Source organism: Miniopterus natalensis, chromosome 3 (assembly GCF_054644295.1).
Source record: "Miniopterus natalensis isolate mMinNat1 chromosome 3, mMinNat1.hap1, whole genome shotgun sequence".
Lineage (NCBI taxonomy): Eukaryota > Metazoa > Chordata > Mammalia > Chiroptera > Miniopteridae > Miniopterus > Miniopterus natalensis.
Window position 1 is genome coordinate 101,689,425 of NC_142083.1, and position 20,950 is coordinate 101,710,374.

Sequence of the window (20,950 nt, forward strand, 5' to 3'; positions counted from 1 at the left end):
GTCCGAGAGGAAGGGAGGAGGGGGACAGGCTGGAGCTGTCCGCTCAGCACCACGGCCCCGGGGTCCGAGAGGAAGGGGGGCGGGGGACAGGCTGGAGCTGTCCGCTCAGCACCACGGCCCCAGGGTCCGAGAGGAAGGGGGGCGGGGGACAGGCTGGAGCTGTCCGCTCAGCACCACGGCCCCGGGGTCCGAGAGGAAGGGGGCGGGGTCAGGCTGGAGCTGTCGGCTCAGCACCACGGCCCCGGGGTCCGAGAGGAAGGGGGCGGGGTCAGGCTGGAGCTGTCGGCTCAGCACCACAGCCCCGGGGCCAGGGCCAGAGGGGGGCGGGGAGGGGTGAAACGACAGGCTGGAGCTGTCCGCTCAGCACCACGGCCCCGGGGTCCGAGAGGAAGGGGGGCGGCGGAGGGACAGGCTGGAGCTGTGGGCTCAGCACCACGGCCCCGGGGTCCGAGAGGAAGGGGGGCGGAGGAGCGACAGGCAGGGGAGCTGTCCGTTCAGCACCACGGCCCCGGGGCCCGGGCGCAAGGGGGGCGGGGCGGGGTAGCCACAGGCTGGAGCTGTCCGCTCAGCACCACGGCCCCGGGGTCCGAGAGGAAGGGGGGCGGCGGAGGGACAGGCTGGAGCTGTCCGCTCAGCACCACGGCCCCGGGGTCCGAGAGGAAGGGGGGCGGCGGAGGGACAGGCTGGAGCTGTCGGCTCAGCACCACGGCCCCGGGGTCCGAGAGGAAGGGGGGCGGCGGAGGGACAGGCTGGAGCTGTCCGCTCAGCACCACGGCCCCGGGGCCCGGGCGCAAGGGGGGCGGGGCGGGGGAGCCACAGGCTGGAGCTGTCCGCTCAGCACCGCGCCCCGCGCCCTCCGCCGAAGCCCGGCCCCCGCCCCGGGACTGTCTCTCCCCCAGTTTGAGCGGGGGTGTCGCGAGCAGGCGGAGAGCTTTCCTGGGAGGCTGGGGAAGCAGCGAGCACTCTTCTCAGCGACTCGCCTCCCAGCAGTGCTATTTTTTGCCATCCGCCCTCACCCCAGCACACGCGCTCGCGCGCGCACACACACACACACGCATGCACGCACGCGCGAGGCCGCGCACACACACGGACCTCTCCGGATTTCTTTGCCTTGAGTCTCCAGGGGCTGTGAGGAGCCAGGCGCATCTCAGACCGAACTGGCGGCTCCAGGCTCCGGAGCCATGCCGTGCACGGACCCTCATCTTTACCAAGCTCCTGAGGAATGAAAGGAACCCAGGGGCCCTCAGAAGGCAGCAGTGATGCGGACCAACCCCCTAGAGCCTGCACCCTTCCGAGGGCCATAGGCGAGCCAGGGAGCTGGAGAGAGCTCCAGACAGGAAACCCCAGCTTTCCCAAAGTCCCTGTGGATGCCGACAGAAGGAGACCCGAATTTTTGGAAGAGCCTGTCCTAGGTTACCCAGCTACAGAGTGATTTTTTTTCCTCTGGCATTGAACTTCCCCTTCAACCCCCAGCCATTCAGAATACCATGAAGAATTATGAGGATGTGTGACAGAGGTATCCAGATGTTGATCACCACTGTGGGAGCCTTCGCAGCTTTTAGCTTAATGACCATTGCAGTGGGCACGGACTACTGGTTATATTCCAGGGGCGTGTGCAGGACTAAATCTACAAGTGATAATGAAACCAGCAGGAAGAATGAAGAGGTAATGACACACTCGGGGCTGTGGAGGACCTGCTGCCTGGAAGGTATTTACAGATTCCTCGCATAACAACCCGGTTTCTGATATCCTGATGTCCCCCTGGGGGCTTGGGGGAGGTGCAGGCAGTGGATGGGAGAAAAGAATGGTTCACATTATTGATGAGACGGTGCAGGTGTCCAGGCTGTTTCCAGCAGGACGAATGCTGTGTTGTGTGGGATGAAGGGTTTGGATCTTACTGATTGTTTTTGGCATTAGCTTCATGAGGTGGGATTTTTGGCACTCTAGGCAGCTTCTGCAATTGAGAAAAACCTTCAAATACACAATCTCTAGTCATATTGTGAACTGCTTTGACCTCTGGCTTGAGATGGGGTCTTTGGCTCTGCTTAAATTGCATTTCAGTGAGGGAGGGGGAGGGAGGGAGAGGGAGAGGGAAAGAAAGGGAAAGGGAGAGACCCCCTGACTTAGCCTGATACACTCGAAGCTATTTCCTTATTTCTCAATATAGTCTTATCAGTTTCTTCTGAGTTTGGTCTAACTAGGTATTTTCATGAACTTCCATAGCCAACCAGTTCCAGACTAACATATGTGAACCCCTACACACACATGCACACACACACTTTCAGAAAATTTCCTTCTAAATACACATTTTGTTATTTGGGGATCAAAACAAAACTTAAGTCTTGGTATTTGGTATCCACCTGTCTGTCTTCTTTCCTAAATCATCCCCAAACCCAACAAATATATTCCAAAGATATTTGCATAAGGTTGATTCTCCAAGAATGGCAGCTTACCTCTTCTAAGTTTAAAAATTGAGAATTCGCTCTCAATTACAATGAAGATGAGAGATTGATTTTAGAAAGTCAAGCCCTTGGGTGGCCTGTCTCGCTATTAACCTTGCTTTCACTGCACCGGAGTCACTCTGAGCATCTCTGGGCACTGGCTGGATGTCAGTGGAGAAAGCAGAAAGACAGAACAAAATCAAAGCTTTTGGAACCTGTGTGCCTGAGGGAAGGCCCTGGATTAAAGCGTTAGAAGGGAGTTTTCCTGGGCTTCTAAGGAATCTGAGAAGCTTCCTTGATGGGTAAGGAAATCTGGGCTCCCTGTATGCCTCCTTGTCCTGCTCGTCATTGGTTCTCCATGCCTGCGTTCTCACTGGCTGGCACTTGTCAGGGCTTCCTGAAAACTTGCATTTATGTCAGTCGCGTAGGGAAGTCATGCTATGACATCACTTGCTAGTGTAATATTGCTTCATTCCCTGGCCTTCTTCCCATGTCCTGACACTGAACAACTGCTCTCCTGACTGCAAGAGTTACTACAGATGAGTCTGTTTCCAATGCAGATTTGCAACTGGTGGGAAGTCCAGGTGGGAAAGAACTACTTTAAATGCAAGAAGGGCCACTGTACATGAAGTCAGAATACCTGGGTAATACTGCAAATTACCTGTATGACCTTGGCTAAGACATTTGCTCTCTTTAACCCTCAGCTTATTAATCTGGGAAATGATTAATTTGGAATAGGTGATCTTAAATTAGCACCACTTAAACCTCATACTCTATCCAGTGTACTGATGGAAATTCTAGAATAATTTTTTCCTAAACCTTGACAAAAGCTAACATTTGTGGTCATTTGTGGTTGGGTATGGTGAAGTCATTTACCTCAGGGAAATTCCATAATTCTCTCTCATATTGACAATAAGGAATTGAGTTATCTTTTGTAAAGCTGCAATTTGTGGATATTTTGATACCTACCTGGTTCTAGGGATGGCACAAAAAATCTGAGACTCCTACTAATATCTACACACGTAGACCAAGATACAGTTATTTCTGATTCTTCTGCCTCTCAGAACTAAACCTTGGAATGCACAACTAAACACCAATTTTAGCTTCCCCCTTTAGGGCTTAAGATTCCTGAACCCTTAGCATTTCTCAACTGCTGGCTTCTCTTTTCTCCAACATCACACCCTGTGCCCAGTTTGTACAAGGAATCAGAGCCCCACCCAGACATTCTGAGAGGAGAGAAAATCTCAGTCAAGTAGGAGCTGGATGAGTGTAAGATATGCTCTTGCTCAGGTGAATCCTTTTGGGAAAATGTGTTGCCTTCTTCATACGGGTTGACCCAGCTACATTTTTGTTTAGTTTTGAAATATCAAATACAGTAAGATGCATAAACTTTAATGAGTCACAATAAAATTTTAGCTATGTGTACAACGCCTAGATGGGCTTGGCTGAAACACGCCAAGATTTTTCTTCATGTGCTGACTACACCAAGCGCTGAAGGAATTTGCAGGAGCCTCTGGGCAGACGCGGCAGCAGGCAGAGCCGTGCTCGGAGGGAGCGAAGGTGCTCGCCGCCTCCTGCTTGCTGTTCCCTGTCTCCCAGAGCCCCGGCATCCCTGTGTTTTCTGGTCCTTTAAGTGTCAAAGGATAACTTGGGGCGAGGAGGGGGCTTGTAACTCATTTTTTTAAGACATCAAATTAGAAGAGTCAGTTCATCCATACCTTTTTTTCCATGAGCAAATATAGCCATTTTGTCCAAAAGAAGAGAGTGCTCAGCAGGGATACGACAGCTGTCTGCAGTATCTGAAGAGCTCTCGTATGAAAAAGATTTGGAACGGTCTGTGTGGCCTCAAGGGGGTAGAAGTGGGAGCTCGAGGTAAACAGGTTTTGCCTCAGTATAAAAATGTATTCCGTGCAGCTTTAAGAGGTGATCAGTTCCCCACACCAAAGATGTTCAAGTATAAGAAAGACATTCAAGCACATCAACTGCTTTCAAACTTGGCTAGTCATCAGAATCACATAAGGAGCTTAAAAAGAATAGATTACCAGGCCCCGCAACTAGATTCTCTGCTTCCATAGGCCTGCAGTGGATCCCTGGGGTCTGACTTTCCTGAAAACCCTCCAAGCAATTGTCATGTTCCAGCCAACATGTACTGAGTATTTACAAGGGGCCTGAGTGACTGAGTGTGTTGAAGCCCGATGGGGGATGTTTCTAGTTTTCATGCCCATAACTCACCAGGATGTTGTTTATATTAGCATTTACTAGGTGTAAGGACTGTTCCAAAATTTTTGAAAAATTAACTGTCATCTTCAAAGGAGCTCAGTGATATAGGTATTATTATTACCCTTATTTTACAGACAAGGAAACTGAGGCTGGAGAAGTTACATAGCTTTCCCAAGGTCACATACCTCCACTCAGCAGTTGCCTATTTCCCCTACGCCATGCTGCTTCTCAGGGCTTTCTGGAGAACATTAGCCCGCGCCCTGTGGACGGGTTGCTGCTGGCACAGGCATTAGCCTGTGAGGATGCCCAGGCACGTGGCGTCTCCGCCCCCAGAAGGCGCAGGGTGCCTGTGCAGCGTCGCAGGGCCACGGAGCCACCAGACAGGCGCGAACTCAGAGGCAGCGCAGGACATGCTTTGAATGAAAAAATAATCGACCTATGTAGAGACACCCACGCTGAGAAACCAAAACGAATGCCTGACTCACTACCTGGAAAGCATGCAAGGCATTCACAGAGCAGAGCCCAGCCTGCTGCGGGCTTCAATAGCAGCGCGTGAATCTGAATGAGAGCATGTTTGACATGTGATGCCCTCATTTGGAGAAACCCTAGATACAACCCGAGTGATGTACTGAGATAGTGGAAAGACCACTGCCCTGGCCTAGGAGCGAGAAACTGTGGCAGCTAATTCCATTTTGTGACTAACAGTTATGCCAATTTTTCTATGTTCTTTTCCTTGTTTGGGCCTCAGTTTACCCAAATCTAAAATGAGAGCTTCAGCTAAGATTAGGGAGCATCAAATCCAAATTTCCATGTGGACTAGGCAGATAAGGTGAAGCGTGAAAAAGGCATTTCACAGTCCTTTCAATTCAATTCTATGGGGGAGGGAGGGGGTAGCACTGAATTTAAGAAGAAATATGGCAACTGAAACTTTGTCTCAGTGTGGGGGCAATAGAGAGTGGTGGGGACTGTGGCAAATTGGAGAACATGAGCCCCATCTAAGGGACAATTACTACTTAGCTTAAGTTGATTTTTACCTGGGGAATTGTGTACCAATTTGGCCCAATGTTCCAAATTTTTAAATGCCAGATATAAACTCTCTTGATTTTTAAAAAGTGGGCAACTAATTTAACTTTTTAAAAACATGGTGTCAGCCAAATCAAACTCACCCTATAGTTGAATTTGGCCCATGGGCTGCCCGTTTTGAGCCCTGGAAATTATCTAAAAGGCCTTTAAATTCAAATTTCTTATATTTTTACATTTGATTGCTAAATTGCTCTTCATTAGTCAATAATCACTTTTTCTGATTTATTTTTAAAAAATACATGCTAAGAAAAGAAAGCCCATTTAAGATTTTAGGACAGGGAAATTAAAATTATGGAAAAGAATTTCAATAAACTGCTATTTCTGCTACAGATGGGCCTGGATGACATCAAACATCTGGCTGAAAAACTGAAAAAAATTAACCAGTCATTAGAAGTTCCCCCATATTTCCAAGTCTCCAGATGGTTGACTTTTTCAGCCAGATGGGGCTCCAGCTTTATTGATGTGTTAGAATCCTGGGGGAAGCTGCGAAGATGTGGAAGGACGGGACACGGGCTGAGCATTTCCTGCGTGCCGAGCCCAGTGCCCGGTGCTCGCATGCACTAGCGCACCCTCTTCCTATCTCCCCCGGGAGGCTATAAACTCAGTCAGGACAGAGCCTTGCCCGTTGGTGGAACTGCTTTATCCCTAGAGCTTAGAAACAGTACCCAGTAGTCGCTTCTGTGCCTCCTGCCCTGGATCTAATGCTGGACCCCCCTTAGACATGGGTGCAGCCACGCCAGTGCCCTTTCTCCTGCCCCTGACCATTGCCCTGTCCCCTGCCCTGCACAGTTCCTCCTTCTCCCTAAGGCCCGAGAGGCGGACAGGAGACAGAAGAGGGCTGGCCATGTCAGGCAGGATGGGAAGGAGCCCCCAATGAGCATGTTAAGGGTGTGGCCCAGGACTGGGGTGGTGGCAGGATGGGGAGGGTGTGAGCTTGACTAATATTCAGCCAGAACATGTCCATATAGCCATACACGTTATGAAAATGTTGAACTATTTCCCTGCCTTTTGGTACATAGCTCTTGGCCCAAGTCCCCCCTCCCAACCCCCACCATCCTAGTGCTTCCTGGAACCTCCCAGGCGTCTGTAAGGCCCACCAAATAAAGGTAAGGCCTGGCCCAGCAGGGCGTCACGGTCCTGCCCCAGCCCCGCGGAAGCGTCCATCCTGATTGGCAAGCCCTGCGTCCCACTGGTGCGTAGATGTTTCGAATCCTAATTCGAGGTGTGTCATCACTGGTGGAAAGAACCGCCTCCTCCCCTTGCTTCCTCGAACCCAGCCCCTCTGCCTTCCGACTCCAGGGCTCCACCCATCTTAGGGAGCAGGCGCCTTGAAAACGCTTCTGTTTTGTTCATTCGAAATGTTGTCTTCTGGGTTAGAACACAGGCGATAGTTCGCATTCCACGGTCAGGTGAGCAGTGTGGGCTGCCCGGTCAACAGGAAAGAGTAAAACCAATCAGGCAAAACGAGGGCTGTCCTTTGCGTGTTCCCCAGAGCAGCGCCTGGGGGTCAGCGATCCTGAGGGTCAGCGATTCCCTAGGGGAACGTAACTTGTCTGACTGAGCTGTTACCATAAATTCAAGGCCAGCCGAGCAGTTGCATGTTTGCTTGTAGGAAGCTTCAGAAGATGCACATACGTCTTTTGTTCAGGGGAGATGCAAAGGATTCCTGTTCATTAGAGGAGATGGACACAAATGCTGTGGATTTACTGCCTACCCTCCAGGACATTAATCAGTTTTATATCTAACCTAACAACTTATTTCAGAATTCTTTCACTGGAAAATACAGAACAACCTCCTGTGAACCAGCTTTGTCACTCTGCTGGCTCCCTCACTGATGCGTTGAATAAAACTTGACATGAATTCCCTGTGAATTTTAAGAGAATTGTGTTTCTAACATTTGAAAACAATACTGGATGAGCACTGAATTGCTTTCCTTTTCCTTGCACTGCCTGCGTTTCTCACACTCTCCGTCCGATCAGGTATTCTGTCGGTTCGCCTGTTCTTTCCTGGATAATTCTCACTTAGTTCTTTGCTCAGATACTCCCTGGCCTTTTTCTGAGACATGGAAGGTTGAAGGAAAGTCAGTGAAGGAAAGTCTAATGGTCTCCAGGAAAAGGCAGCTCCCGACCAAGTACACAGGAGATAATATCTGTTGGGGCTGGAAAGAGAATAAAACTTTAGGAGTCAATGTTCTGATGGCAGTAAAATGACACTAGAAGGAGACTAAAGGTAGGCCCGGCCAGTCACAGCTACTTAGTGAGGGCAGAGACTGAGGCCCACAAAGGCAGTGGGCACGGGGACCCTAGAGAGAGGTGCCCCTCCATGTGGCTCCATGGATAGGGTTCGGTTTGCTCATGAAACTTCAAGAAAAATGTGTGAATGTGCACTTCTGTGGAGAGAGTCTCATACTCCAAAAATGTTAAGAATCACTAATATAGAGCTTAGGACAGAGGTGAAACCTGAAATGACACTTAGAATTATCCAGACAGAGGTGGCAAATGAAGACAGGAAAGTACAGAAGAGTCAGAGAAAACCCGGTGAACACAAGGAGGGAAGGTGAGAGAACCCTAAGGAGCATGGACACTGATGGGGCAAGGAGCAGGGGCTGCTGAAAACTGGGAAACCGCACAGGTGAAGGAGGAGAGGAGCTGAGGATCTGGCTAGCGTTTCCAGGGTCCCCGAGGCTTGCTGCCGATAAATAGCGAGGTCCCCGTCTAAGAGAGCTCCCTGCAGGCCGGGACTCGCCTGCGGCCGCTTCCCAGGCTTGCACCTGGAGCCCGAGCCCAGGGTAGGTCCGCCCCTCGTCCTGGGATCCGGGCAGGTGAGACCCCAGCATGATCCTCGCGGCTGCTTGCACAGAAGCCGTAGAAGGAGAGGATGTGCCACGAGAACCCCAGAAAGAGGTGACAAGGAAACGATAAAAATATTAAGTAGCGAACACTTAATGAACACCTTCCCCGTGCCAGGCTGGGCCTGCTGGGGCACACGGAGCACTCGTTTCTAGCCTAAACCCTGCGTATTTATTTATGTGTTTAACAGGCACATACCATATGCCAGGCACTGCTCTAAGTAAGGCCTTGACACACAATACTCAATCCTGTGACTTCTCAGGGGTAGATACTTACTTCTATTGTCCCCAGTTTACAAACAAGGAAAGAGAGCCCAGAGAGGCCACGGTTAGTGAGGGGCAGAGCTGGGATGCCAACCCTGCCCGGGCCGCCTTTCACTGCTGGGCTCTGCACTGGGCAAGCAAGTGCAACTCTCTCCTACTAGCCCTGTGTGCAGCTCATAGGTCTGTCCCACCGACAAGGAGACTGAGGCTCGGAGGGGCCTAGTAGCTCACACATCACCTGCCCGTGGAGGCCGGGCTGGGACTGAGGCCGACCTCACCCGAACCACCACACTCACCCCCCCAGCAAGGCCCAGCTGGCACGGTGGGTCTTCTCCAGCCTGCCTGCTCCTGTGTCAAGGAGAGCTTAGTGTCTGTCAGTCACTGGCTCTGGACCACTCAATGACTAGAAATATTGTGGAAAATAATAAACCCAACCTTTGCCACTTTTTATTCCAAGTCCAGAAAGCAAGGTCAAGGAAAAGAAGTGGTAAGACTAACAAGATTTAGATGCCATAGCACTAGGCTGCAAAAATACAGCTCCTTGAGAGAGCAAATATACGTTTTTTAGAAAGGCAACACCACTTATTAGAATTGAGAATTGTTTCTTTGCCAAGGAGTCTGACTGTGTGCAGGTAGCAAACTATCGGAGATCCTGGCAACGTCTACATGAAGATGGGTGTTTGCAAACCCTGGGAGACCGTGAAGTTTGTGGCTGTCCCACTTCCGAGGACCTAACTTGGGCACACCAAGCATTTGATTCCTTTGAGTTTCAGACTCTGTGAGGCAGGATAACTCCATGGCTTATCGATCTGCAGCCGAGTTCCAGCGCAGCGCTCAGAGAGCCGAAGCCGTCTTTGAAGACCACCAACTCCCACCCGACCTGCCACGACCAGCGGGCCAGCAGGCCTGGCTCTCCGCGACCATGGCCTGAGTAGTCCAGACGTGGGCAGCCGAGAGGAGCGTGGGCGGGCATCTATCCACATTTCATCTGGATGGTGTAGAGAAGCGTTGCCAGACACCTTGGTATCATCGAAATTCTCCTAATCTGCCACATTTCCCCAACCACCAGCCTAGAACCAAGGCCTGGAACCAGAGCCTGGCATGTCGCGTGTGCTCAGTGGATACGCACTGAGTTTGTCTCCGAGGCAGTTCAACCACCTGAACTTCTCCTAGAAACCCACACAATCTCCAGTGGTCGCTCTTCTGCTCTCGGGTGCCTACAAACCACCTTTAGGTCACACCCTGTAACCCCTGCCGTGGGTCCTGCAGGGGCCTGTAGCTCCAGGCAGCCTGACTACAGAGTCTGGAGAATCTTTTTAAAGATTATCCCGAGCAGCTCCAGCCTGGTTTAGAAATGCCCCAGCAGGGAGGGTGCGGGCGGGGAGGAGGGGAGCGGGGTGTGTGGAGCCCTGAGCGCGCCCGCCGGCGCCGCTCTGCCCCCCGGGCTCGAGGCTCCTTACGCAGTTAGCCGCCTGCGCGCTCGGGAAGCAGCTGCCCACCGCTCTGTGCTCTGCAACACGTGCCGTTCCCGGTACAGCTGCCTGGAAGCGCAGCGTACCGACCTGTTACAGCCTCGCAGCTCCGCAGGGCAGGGGTGTCTTCCGTCTCCTCGCCCAGTGTGAGATTCTGCTGTCGCCTGTGGGAATCGTTGGGCACAGAGCAGTCACCACAGATGCACACTCACAGCAAGTCATTTTCACCCCTCGCCAATTACAGGACCAATTAACTGTTCATCAGCTTAACGTATGTACTAGCAAGTTAATCCCGGCTTTTCAAAATAGGACTTTTCACCAAGGACGGATCTGGCTCGCAGTCAAAGGGCTCTAGGTGTTTAGAGGGAAATGAAAAAATCAACTCGAGAGGCAGCGATGGTAACCGGAGTCAGGGTTCTGGTGCTGCTTCACCCTGTGGCCAGGGCGGCCCCGCTTCCACGCAGTGGGGAGGGGCAGGGGCTGGGGTCGGAGACACTAAGGGCTGAGCGAGGAGAGGGCGGTCTAGGCCGGCCCCAAAGATGACGTCCAGGCAGAGCCCTGGGGCTCCGCTGCAGTGACATCCCTTTGCTTAGGAGATGGAGGGTCGGAGCCCAGGCCCCGGACATTCTCCAAACTGCCCCCAGGCGGGAGGATGGCTGGGTGGGAAGGACAGTGAAATGTGGGCAGTGTGGCTGAGGCGGAGAAGGTGACGTTAATCCAAAGCATGCAGGAGACGGGAACCCAGCCAGAAGGACCAGTGAATGCGGAGGCCCGGGGGGGTCGTGCGGCGTTCAGGAGCCAGGACACCACTGTGGGGGGACAGGGGGAGCCAGCAGAGAGGCACAGGTCAGCCGGGGGACCTGCAGGCCAGGTCCTGCGGGCCCTGAAGGGAGTTGTAAGGATCCGACTTCGAGCCCAGGGACGTGTTCTGGAGCTTGCCGGGTGCGAGCCTTCCCCTCACCTGCGCCTTGCTGCTGGGCAGAGGAGCACAGGCTGTGACCCCCTCGCACCCTGTACCTCTCCTCACCCTGCGCGTCTCTGAGGCTGGACCCAGGGGCGGGCGGCCCTGCAGCTTCGAAGCCCGTCCCTGAGGACAAGGCGGCACCGCCTTCAGCATGGTATTTCTCACCGTGGAAAGTGGGGTAAAAACAACAACGTGGGAGTTCCAGTGCTTGTTGAACCTTAGAGTGTTGCCCTGCTGGGCGGGCGGGGTCCCTCCCTAACTCGCAGACCCCCCTCCTCCAGCTCAAGCTGACATCTTCTCCCACGCAGGCCCCCTTCCCAGCTTGGAGATCCTTAGGAGGTGTGAAGTGAGTGGTTCGCATTTGGGGGCACCTCCAGCCTGTGTCACCTGCTCTATAAGTACTTATTGAGCACCTACTATGTGCTAGACACAGCATTAGGTGCTGATGATTCAGCGCAGAATAAAGTAGACAAGCTCCTGCCCTTGGTAAGTTCACAACTATGTAGGGAGATGCTGAGAGGCTCACCCAGATTTTGCTCCCAGTGCAGACGCTCCTGGAGCCTGGAGGGGGGTTCTCAGGGGAGGGGGGCCTGGTCACAGAAATGTTCTCTTAGGGCTATGTGTCCGCAAGTCGCCAGGCCTACAATAGGTGCTCAAAACCCACTTGCCAAATGCACTAAAAAGCTTGTGCAGGATACATGGAGGAAAACTGACTTCTAAGTGCTGGGGGCTGGCGTGGAAATGAACTCAGCCTCCTAGTTTCTGATCCTTAAGCAGGGGGACAGAGCAGGACAGTAACCCACCTCTAGAAATCCATGGAGACAAACTAAGATACTATACATTTCTCTCTCTCTCTCTTTTTTAAAAAAATTCTGGATATTTAACTTTTTTCATGGTCTTCCTAGTGGCATCTTTTTCCTATCGTATTTCTTAATTAAAATATTTTTAATATAAAGTAATACAAAAACACATTTTCAATATAAATTTTAAAACAAAATAGACAAAGCAAGGTTTCCCCTCTACCCTCAGTACAATCTCATTTCCTCACCCCCAAATGACCGCTGCTCCCAGTTTAGCAAATATCTAATACATATCAGTTCTCTATTTTTCTGCTCTACTAAGTCAAAAAGATTAGAAAGGTTATATTTCTCTTCAAGTTCAAAGACTTCATACTTTAACCAAGCCTTTTAAAAATTATCTTACAATTTATTAAGACATGTACTGGTGCACACTATTTAAGACACCAGATCAGGTAGAAGGGGCTCGGACGACAGGCACCCACCGGGCGGCGCTCATGCCTCCTGGCCCCAAGGCCGCTCCTCACAGCAGGCTCTCAGGCCCCCTCGGGCTCGGCTCTTCTGGTGGCTCTTTCCCAACCTCTACGCAGCATGCTCACCCTCTCTCTTGATTTATAACCCACTGACTTCTTGCCACCATAGATGAGGGTTTAGCTCACTCACTCCGCCCTCTGTATTGATTGCCTTTCTGATCTCTAAAACACAACGTGTCTTCATCTCTCCTGCCACCCGCCTTGGGTGGACCGTGCTAGGTCGCAGCTTGTGGAGCCAGGACCTCACGTGCCCCCTCCACCTGCCTGTGTCTGTGAGCTGCGGTTGTCCTTTCTCGCTGTCAACTTTCTTTCCATTTGGGTTCTGCTCTTTGACTTTGCTGACACCTTCCATGCTGGGCTGTGGATAATTCTGAAGTCTGAACGCACTGGTCCTTGTTTGATTATGTAGATAACCTTTCATGCGGAACTAAGCTGTTCTCTAGGATTACGTTTTCCTCTCCGCTGGTTCAATGTCACAATCTCTGAGTCATTCAGAAGGAAATGTCCAAATGGAGCCTCCTTCCTAACACTTACCCAGTTGTTCAAAATCCTGCCGTACGTTTGTTTATATCACACTTGGGCTTTGGGGTACACTTTTCATTTTTTCTGGAGTTCCTGATGAACTTAAGTGTTTTTTTAACGGGTCGTTTTAGAACAAAATTGGGCTTTTTAAACATAAGCTCTGTGGAGGGGAAAAGACCTTCTGGGAAAATTCCCCTTCTTTGGTTTCTGCTTCCTTGGCACAGTGCAATGGTTAAGAACTGGCCCTTAGAGTCAGATTGCTCGGTTTCAAATCCCAGGGCAACCACATACAGCTGTGTCACTTGGACACATGTTATTTAACCTGTCTGTGCCTCAGTTTCCTTGTCTGTATTTACTGAGTTATATTTGTACAGCCCTTCAAATAGTGCCTGGCATATATGAGTACTGACTTGGTGTTGACTGTTACCGTCCTCCCGCAACGAACAGGTCGGACAGAATCTGCCCGTCTGCATTTCCTGCCAACGGCGAGGAAACCTCCAGCCCATGGTCCCACTGCTCCGTTAGTCCCCAAGAATCTCCACAAGCCTTTGCTTCCCAGAGTGATCTGGCTGATGGAGACCTGCCAGGAGACCAGACTCACCGTCTTTGGTGATGATAGGTCTTGGGCCTGTTCTTGTCATACTGGTTGATGTGGTGGTTAAAACCTTAGGGAATCTGTATGAGCCACACTGGGGAAGCATTAGCACTTAATAAGTAACAATACTGGGTGTATACTGAGTGCTTACAAGCATTAGCTCACTTAGTCCTTTCAAGAGCCCTATGGGGTATTATACCCATTTTACTGATGAGCAAATAGATCACAGAGAAGTAACTGTCCCAAATTTTCAAAGCTAGTGAGGGGTAGAGGTAGGATGCAATCCCAGTTCTTTTCAATCTGAAAGCTGATGTTCTTAATGCTGCTGTTATAGCCCAGTGTTCTCAAAGTGTGTTGTTAACCCTGGGAGTGAGAGGAGCCCCTGCTCCAGACCATGTCATGGGGGTCTGCAGCCTCAAAAGTATCTCATGGTAATAAGAAGATGCATTTGCCTTTTGTACTGTGTTGACACTTGCACCGATGAGACAAAAACAACTGTGAGTAGCAGTGCAGAAGCCTGAGCACCAACAGAGGCAACAGCACCAACTGTAGCCACCACCACCGTTCACTCAAAGTAAAGAAAATGCTACTTTCACTTTGAACAGTCCTTGGTGAAGCAGTAAAAATGTATTAATTTTATTAAATTTTAGTAAACCTCAAACCTTGAATTTAAGAAAATGGGAAGTATGTGAAGGCACTCGGGCTATATGCCCAAGTACACAGTTGGTATCCAGCAAAGGCTCTTGTGCGACTGAGCTGTGAGCTGAACTAGCTGCTTTTCACCCATGAAACACCATATTTACTTGAACAAGTAATTGGTGGGCAAATTAGGGTTCTTCAGGCTTGGGGATCTGGCAGACATTTTCCCAAAAATGAGCTAAGTCAGCCCGTCACTTCAAGAAAAGCAACTGACAGCATTTGTTGTCAAAGATAAAATTCAAAGTTTCAAGTGAAAAATCACAATATTGCCTCTATCTGCTCCTCTATCTGTGAGCAAGTGTGATTTTTTAAAATATTGTGTAATGAAATGTGCTAAGTTTGAAAGACCTGCTTAACTCAGTGAACCAATATTTTCCAAATGACCAATGCATGCTGTTACAAAATTATCTGTGGGTAAAGTAGTCATTGAAAGCAGGTTAGAACAATGGATTTTAATGCACTAGAGCATGACAAGTTAATTAAATTGGTTTCAGATTCCATATGGCAACTAGTCATTAAGACAACACCGCTTGTCGAGTTTTGGTGTAGTATCAAAGAAGACTGGCCACAGTTACCTTCAGAGGCTATTCAAACACTTCTCTTTGCTGCTCACATATTTGTCTGAGCCTGGTTTTCTTCAGATACTTCAATCAAAACAACATTTCAGCAGATCAAATGCAGAAGGAGATATGGGAATCTGTCCGCCTTCTATAAAGCCAGACACTACAAAGCTTTGCAAATATGTAAAAACAAATGCCACTCTCCTCCATTTTTTGGTTTTAGAAAATATAGTTATTTCTCATATAAACAAAAAATATAAAATTCAAAGTTTCAAGTGAAAATCACAATTATGTAACCTGCTATTTATGTTAACGTGCCATCAGGTTTATCATTATTTTCAAATGAATTTAAAATAAATATTTTTAAAATTTTTGAGTTTTATTTTCTGTTTTAGGAAACACTGATGGCCGTGACCCACATGAATAGCTGCTCAATGATTTGCACACGTATAAAGGTGTCCTGAGACCAAAGGAGTTGAGAATCTGCTACAGCTCTGCTTTAATGCTGTTGACAAACCTGAACTGAGGAGAGAGGCTGAAGGAGGCATTTTTATACTTTTGGCAGATTTCCTTCCTGTTCTGCCTTTGCTTCTCCGCCTCGGCCACTCTGTTTTCAAGTTCTCTTTAGTTGCGGCTGAGCTAAGCCAATGTTCTCCCATCACTGGGATGCAGAGGCAATGTGAGATTTTAGCAGGCACTGAAAGACGTCTCTTTGATTAAAATGCAACCCTGCTGATGTAGAGTTTGACAGGGCCCAAAGGACAGGCTCATCGTGTCTTGTGTCTTTGTTCACAAACCCCAACGAAGCTTCACCAGGACGCCACAAAGAGGTGGCAGCTCGGGATCTGTGGCGAGATTCCTTACCTGGGAGACAAAGCCGAGTGTGGGGAACTTAGCTATAATTCTGGTGAATAGCGGTTTACATTTGTAAATTGTCTGTCCTCTCCCTGTATTAAAACAGACCGTGTGTGCAGATGTAGGGTTTGGGGAATGGGAGAGACTATTGCGGGGTCACCGAAGAAGCATTTCTCCTGGCCAGTCCCAGCGCCAGGGACTGGGAAACACAGAAAAAGGGGAACTAGAGGGGAGGTTTTTGGGTGCTCTCAGGTACCTCCCATCCCGTCTATTTACCACTTGGCCAGCTCCACATCTATTTCTCTTTTTCTGGTAATAGAACAGCAGTCCCCCCTTTCACTTTCCATGGTTTCAGTCACCTCTCATCAACAACAATCCGAAAACATTAAATGGAAAATTCCAGGAATAAACAATTCATAAGTTTTAAATTGTGCCCTCCTTAGTAGTGTGATGAAATCTCGAGTCCCACTCCATCCCACCCAGGACGTAAGTCATCCCTTTGCCCTGGGTCTCCAAGCTGTGTATACTTCCCGCTATTAGTCACTTAGCAGCAGTTGCAGTTATTAGATAGACTGTTGTGATATCTCCCCGCTTGTGTTCAAGTCACCCTTATTTTACCTAATAATGACCCCAAAGTGCAAGTGTAATGATGCTGGCAATTCAGATATGCCCAAGAGAAGCCATACAATGCTTCCTGTAAGTGAAAATGTGTGTGTGTGGGAATAAACATAGTATAATAGGGTTCCATACTATTTGAAGTTCCTCGCTGGTGAGGGGGGAACTACTGTATTCTGGTTGTCATGACTTGTGTCAGGGCGTGGGAGACTATACTGATATCTAGTGGGTAAGACTAGGGAAGTCATTAAACATTCTATCAAACACAGATCAGCCCCCTCGACAAGGAGCCCCAAATGTCAATAGGCCCAGAGTTGGGAGCACTGATTGAAAGATAATGGAAAGACATAGAATGTTTAAAAAAGAGGGGAGATGTGATCTGGGCTGATGTTTTATTTTTTATTGTTTTTTAAGTTGAATTTATTGGAGGTGACATTGGTCAATAAAATTATATAGGTTTCAGATGTACAATTCTATAATACATCATCTGTATATTGTATCGTGTGTTCACCACCCCAAATCAAGTCTCCTTCCATCACCATTTATCTCCTGTACCCTCTTCTACCTCCCCCACCCCCTTCCCTCTGAAGATCACTATACGGTCATCTGTGTCTATGAGGTGTTTTGTATTTGTTTGTTTTTTGCTTAATCTCTTCACCATTTTAACTCAGCCCTCCAACCCCCCCCCCTTCTGACAGCTGTCAGTCTATGAGTCTGTTTCTGTTTTGTTTGTTAATTTATTTTATTCATTAGATTCCACATATTAGTGAGATTATATGGGATTTATCTTTCTCTGGCTGGTTTATTTCACTTAGCATAACACCCTCTATATCCATTAATGCTGTCACAAAAGATAAGATTTTCTTCTTCTTTACAGCTGCATAGTATTCCGTTGTGTAAATGTACCACAGCTTCTTATCCACTCATCTACTGATGGGCACTTGGGCTGCTTCCAGATCTTGGCTATTGTAAATAACACTGCTATAAACATAAGGGTGCATATATTCTTCCTGATTAGTGTTTTGGTTTCTTCAAATATATTCGCAGAAGTGGAATTGCCAATTCATAAGGAAGTTCCATTTTTAATTTTTGAGGTGACTCCATACTGCTTTCCACAGTGGCTGCCCCAGTCTGCACTCCCACCAACATTGAACTAGGGCTCCCCTTTTTCCACACCCTCGCCAGAACTTGTCATTTGTTGACTTGTTGATGGAGCCATTCTGACAGGTGTGAGGTGATACCTCATTGTGTGGTTTTACTTTGTGTCTCTCTGGTGATTAGTGACGTTGAGCATCTTTTCATATATCTATTGGCATCTGTATGTCCTCTTTGGAGAAGTGTTTATTTAGGTCTTTTGTCCATTTTTTAATTGGATTGGGGTTTTTTGGTTTTAAGTTGTATAAGTCTTGTATAAATTTTTGATAGTAACCCCTTATCAGATGTATCATTGGTGAATATGTTCTCCCATTCAGTGAGTTGTCTTTTCATTGTGTTGATGGTTTCCTTTGCTGTGCAAAAACTTTTTAGGTTGATGTAGTTGCATTTGTTTATTTTTTCTTTTGTTTCCCTTGCCTGAGGAGAAAAAAATATTGTTACAAGAAATGTCAAAGATTTTACTACCTATGTTTCCTTCTAAGATATTTATGGTTTTTAGTCCAACATTTAAGTCTTTAATCCATTTTGAATTTATTCTGTGTATGGTATAAGAAGGTAGTCTAGTTTCATACTTTTGCATGTATCTATCAGTTTTCCCAACACCACTTATTGAATAGACTCTCATTACCCTATTGTATGTTCTTGCCTCATTTGCCAAATATTAATTGACCACAAAGCATGGGTTTATTTCTGGGCCCTTGATTCTGTTCCATTGATCTATGTGTCTCTTTTTATGCTAGTACCATACTGTTTTGATTATTATAGGCTTGTAGTATAGCTTACTATCAGGTAGTGTGATTCCTCCAACTGTGTTCTTCTTTCTCAAGATTACAGTGGCTATTCAGGTTTTTTTGCAGTTCCACATATACTTTTGAAATATTTCTGCCAGTTCTGTGAAATATGCCATTAGTATTTTGATAGGAATTGCTTTGAATCTATAGATTGCTTTGGGTAGTATGGACATTTTAATGCTGTTAATTCTTCCAATCCATGAACATGGTATATACTTCCACTTATCTTCTTTAATTTCTTTCTTCAGTGTCTTATAATTTTCTGAGGGTTTTTTACATTCTTGGTTAAATTTATTCCTAGGTTGTTGTTGTTTTTATGCAGTTGTAAATGGTGTTGTTTTCTTAGTTTCCCTTTCTGATAGTTCATTATTGGTATATAAAAATTCAATTGATTTCTGGATATTTATTGTATATCCTGCTACTTTACTGAATTCATTAATCAGTTGTAGTAGTTTTTTGGTGGAGTCTTTAGGGTTCTCTATATACAATATCATGTCATCTGCAAATAATGACAGTTTTACTTCTTTCTTTCCAATTTGGATGCCTTTTATTTCTTCTTCTTATCTGATGGCTGTGGCTGGGACTTCTAGTACTATGTTGAATAAGAGTGGTGAAAGTGGACATCCCTGTCATGTTTTAAGTTTTTGTTCAATGAATATGATGTTGGCTCTGGGTTTGTCATATATGGTGTTTATTATGTTGAGGTATGTTCCCTCTATTTCCACTTTGCTAAGAGTTTTTATCATAAATGGATACTGGATCTTATCAAATGCTTTTTCTGCATTTATTGATATAATAATGCAGTTTATATCCTTCATTTGTTTATGTGGTGTATCATGTTTATTGATTTGTGGATATTGTACCAGCTTGCATCCCTGGAATAAATCCCACTTGATCATGATGTATGATCTTTTCAGTGTATTGCTGGATCAGGTTTGCTAATATTTTGTTGAGGATTTTAGCATCTATGTTCATCAGGGATATTGGCTTATAATTTTTTTTCTTTAGTGCTTTTATTTGGTTTTGGATTTAGAATCATGCTGGCCTTGCAAAATGAGCTTGGGCGTCTTCCTTCCTCTTGAAATTTTTGAAATAGTTTGAGAAGGATAGGTGTTAGTGCTTCTTTGAGTGTTTGGTAAAAATTAACCTGTGAAGCCATCCAGTCCAACATTTTTTTAAAAAAATGTCTTTATTGATTTTAGAAATAGGAAGGGAAAGGGGGAGAGAGAGATAGAAACATCAATGATGACAGAGTCATTGATCACTTACCTCCAGCACTACGCCTACTGGGGATTGAGCCTGCAACCCAGGCATGTGCCCTGAGTGGGAATTGAACTTTGATTTCCTGGATCATAGATTGATGTTCAACTGCTGAGCCATGCCAGCCGAGCTAGTCCAACATTTTTTGTTTGATGGGAGTTTTGTGTTGTTGCTTTTTATTGCTGCTTCAACTTTACTAGTTGAATATCTATTCAGATTCTCTGATTCTTTCTGATTTAGTTTTGGAAGATTGTATGTTTTTAGGAATTTATCCATTTTGTCCAATTTGTTGGCATTTAGTTGTTTATAATATAATTATAATTATAGTTGGCATATAATATTCTTACAGTTCTTTGTATTTCTTTGCTGTCAGTTGTTATTTCTCCTCTTTCATTTCTGATTTTATTTATTTGGGTCCTCTCTATCTTTGTTTTCTTGATGAGTCTGGTTAAAGGTTTGTAAATCTTGTTTATCTTTAAAAAAAACCAGCTCTTGATTGCACTGATCTTTTGTATGTGTTAGACTCTATTTTGTTTATTTCTGCTCTGATATTTATTATTCCCTTTCTTCTACTCACTTTGGGCTTTGTTTGTTGCTCTTTTTCAAGTTTCTTTAAGTGTAAAATTAGATTGTTTATTTGAGATTTTTCTTGTTTCTTGAGATAAGCCTGTAATCTATGAATTTCCCTCTCAAAACTGTTTTTTTCTGTGTGCCATAGGTTTTGGATTGTTGTGTTTTCATTTTCATTTGTTTCAAGGTAACTGTTGGTTTCTTCCTTAATCTCATTGTCAACCCATTCGTTGTTTAGTAACATGTTATTTAGCTCCCATGTGTTTGTGTGCTTTTCAGTTTTTTTTCTTGTGAATGGTTCATACCATTATGGTCAGAGATGTTTGATATTATTTCAATCTTCTTAAATTTTTTGAGGCTTGTTTTATGTTCTAATATGTGGTCTATCCTAGGAATGTTCCATGTGCACTAGAAATGAATGTCTATTCTGCTACTTTGGGGTAAAATTCTCTGAACATATAAATTAAATCCATGTGATCTAGCATGTCATTTAAGGCACTTGTTTCCATTTTGATTTTCTGTCTGGAAGATCTATCCATTGATGTCAATGGGTGTTAAAATCCCCCACTATGACTGTATTCCTATCAATCTCTTCCTTTATGTCCATCAAGATTTGCTTTACATATTTAGGTATTCTTATGCTGCGTTTATAAATGTTTACCTGGGTTATATACTCTTGCTGGGTTGCTCTCTTTATCATTATGTG

At 46.8% G+C, this 20,950-nt stretch overlaps 1 protein-coding gene across 1 annotated transcript in view; it reads left to right on the forward strand.

The window, feature by feature from the left end:
- The first annotated feature begins 1,497 nt into the window (after positions 1-1,497).
- CACNG3 (calcium voltage-gated channel auxiliary subunit gamma 3) overlaps positions 1,498-20,950 on the forward strand; it is a 69,460-nt gene continuing 50,007 nt past the window's right edge. The window contains exon 1 of the mRNA XM_016222670.2: positions 1,498-1,708. Coding sequence (XP_016078156.1) covers positions 1,498-1,708 — 211 coding nt within the window. The remainder of the gene's footprint in view (positions 1,709-20,950) is intronic.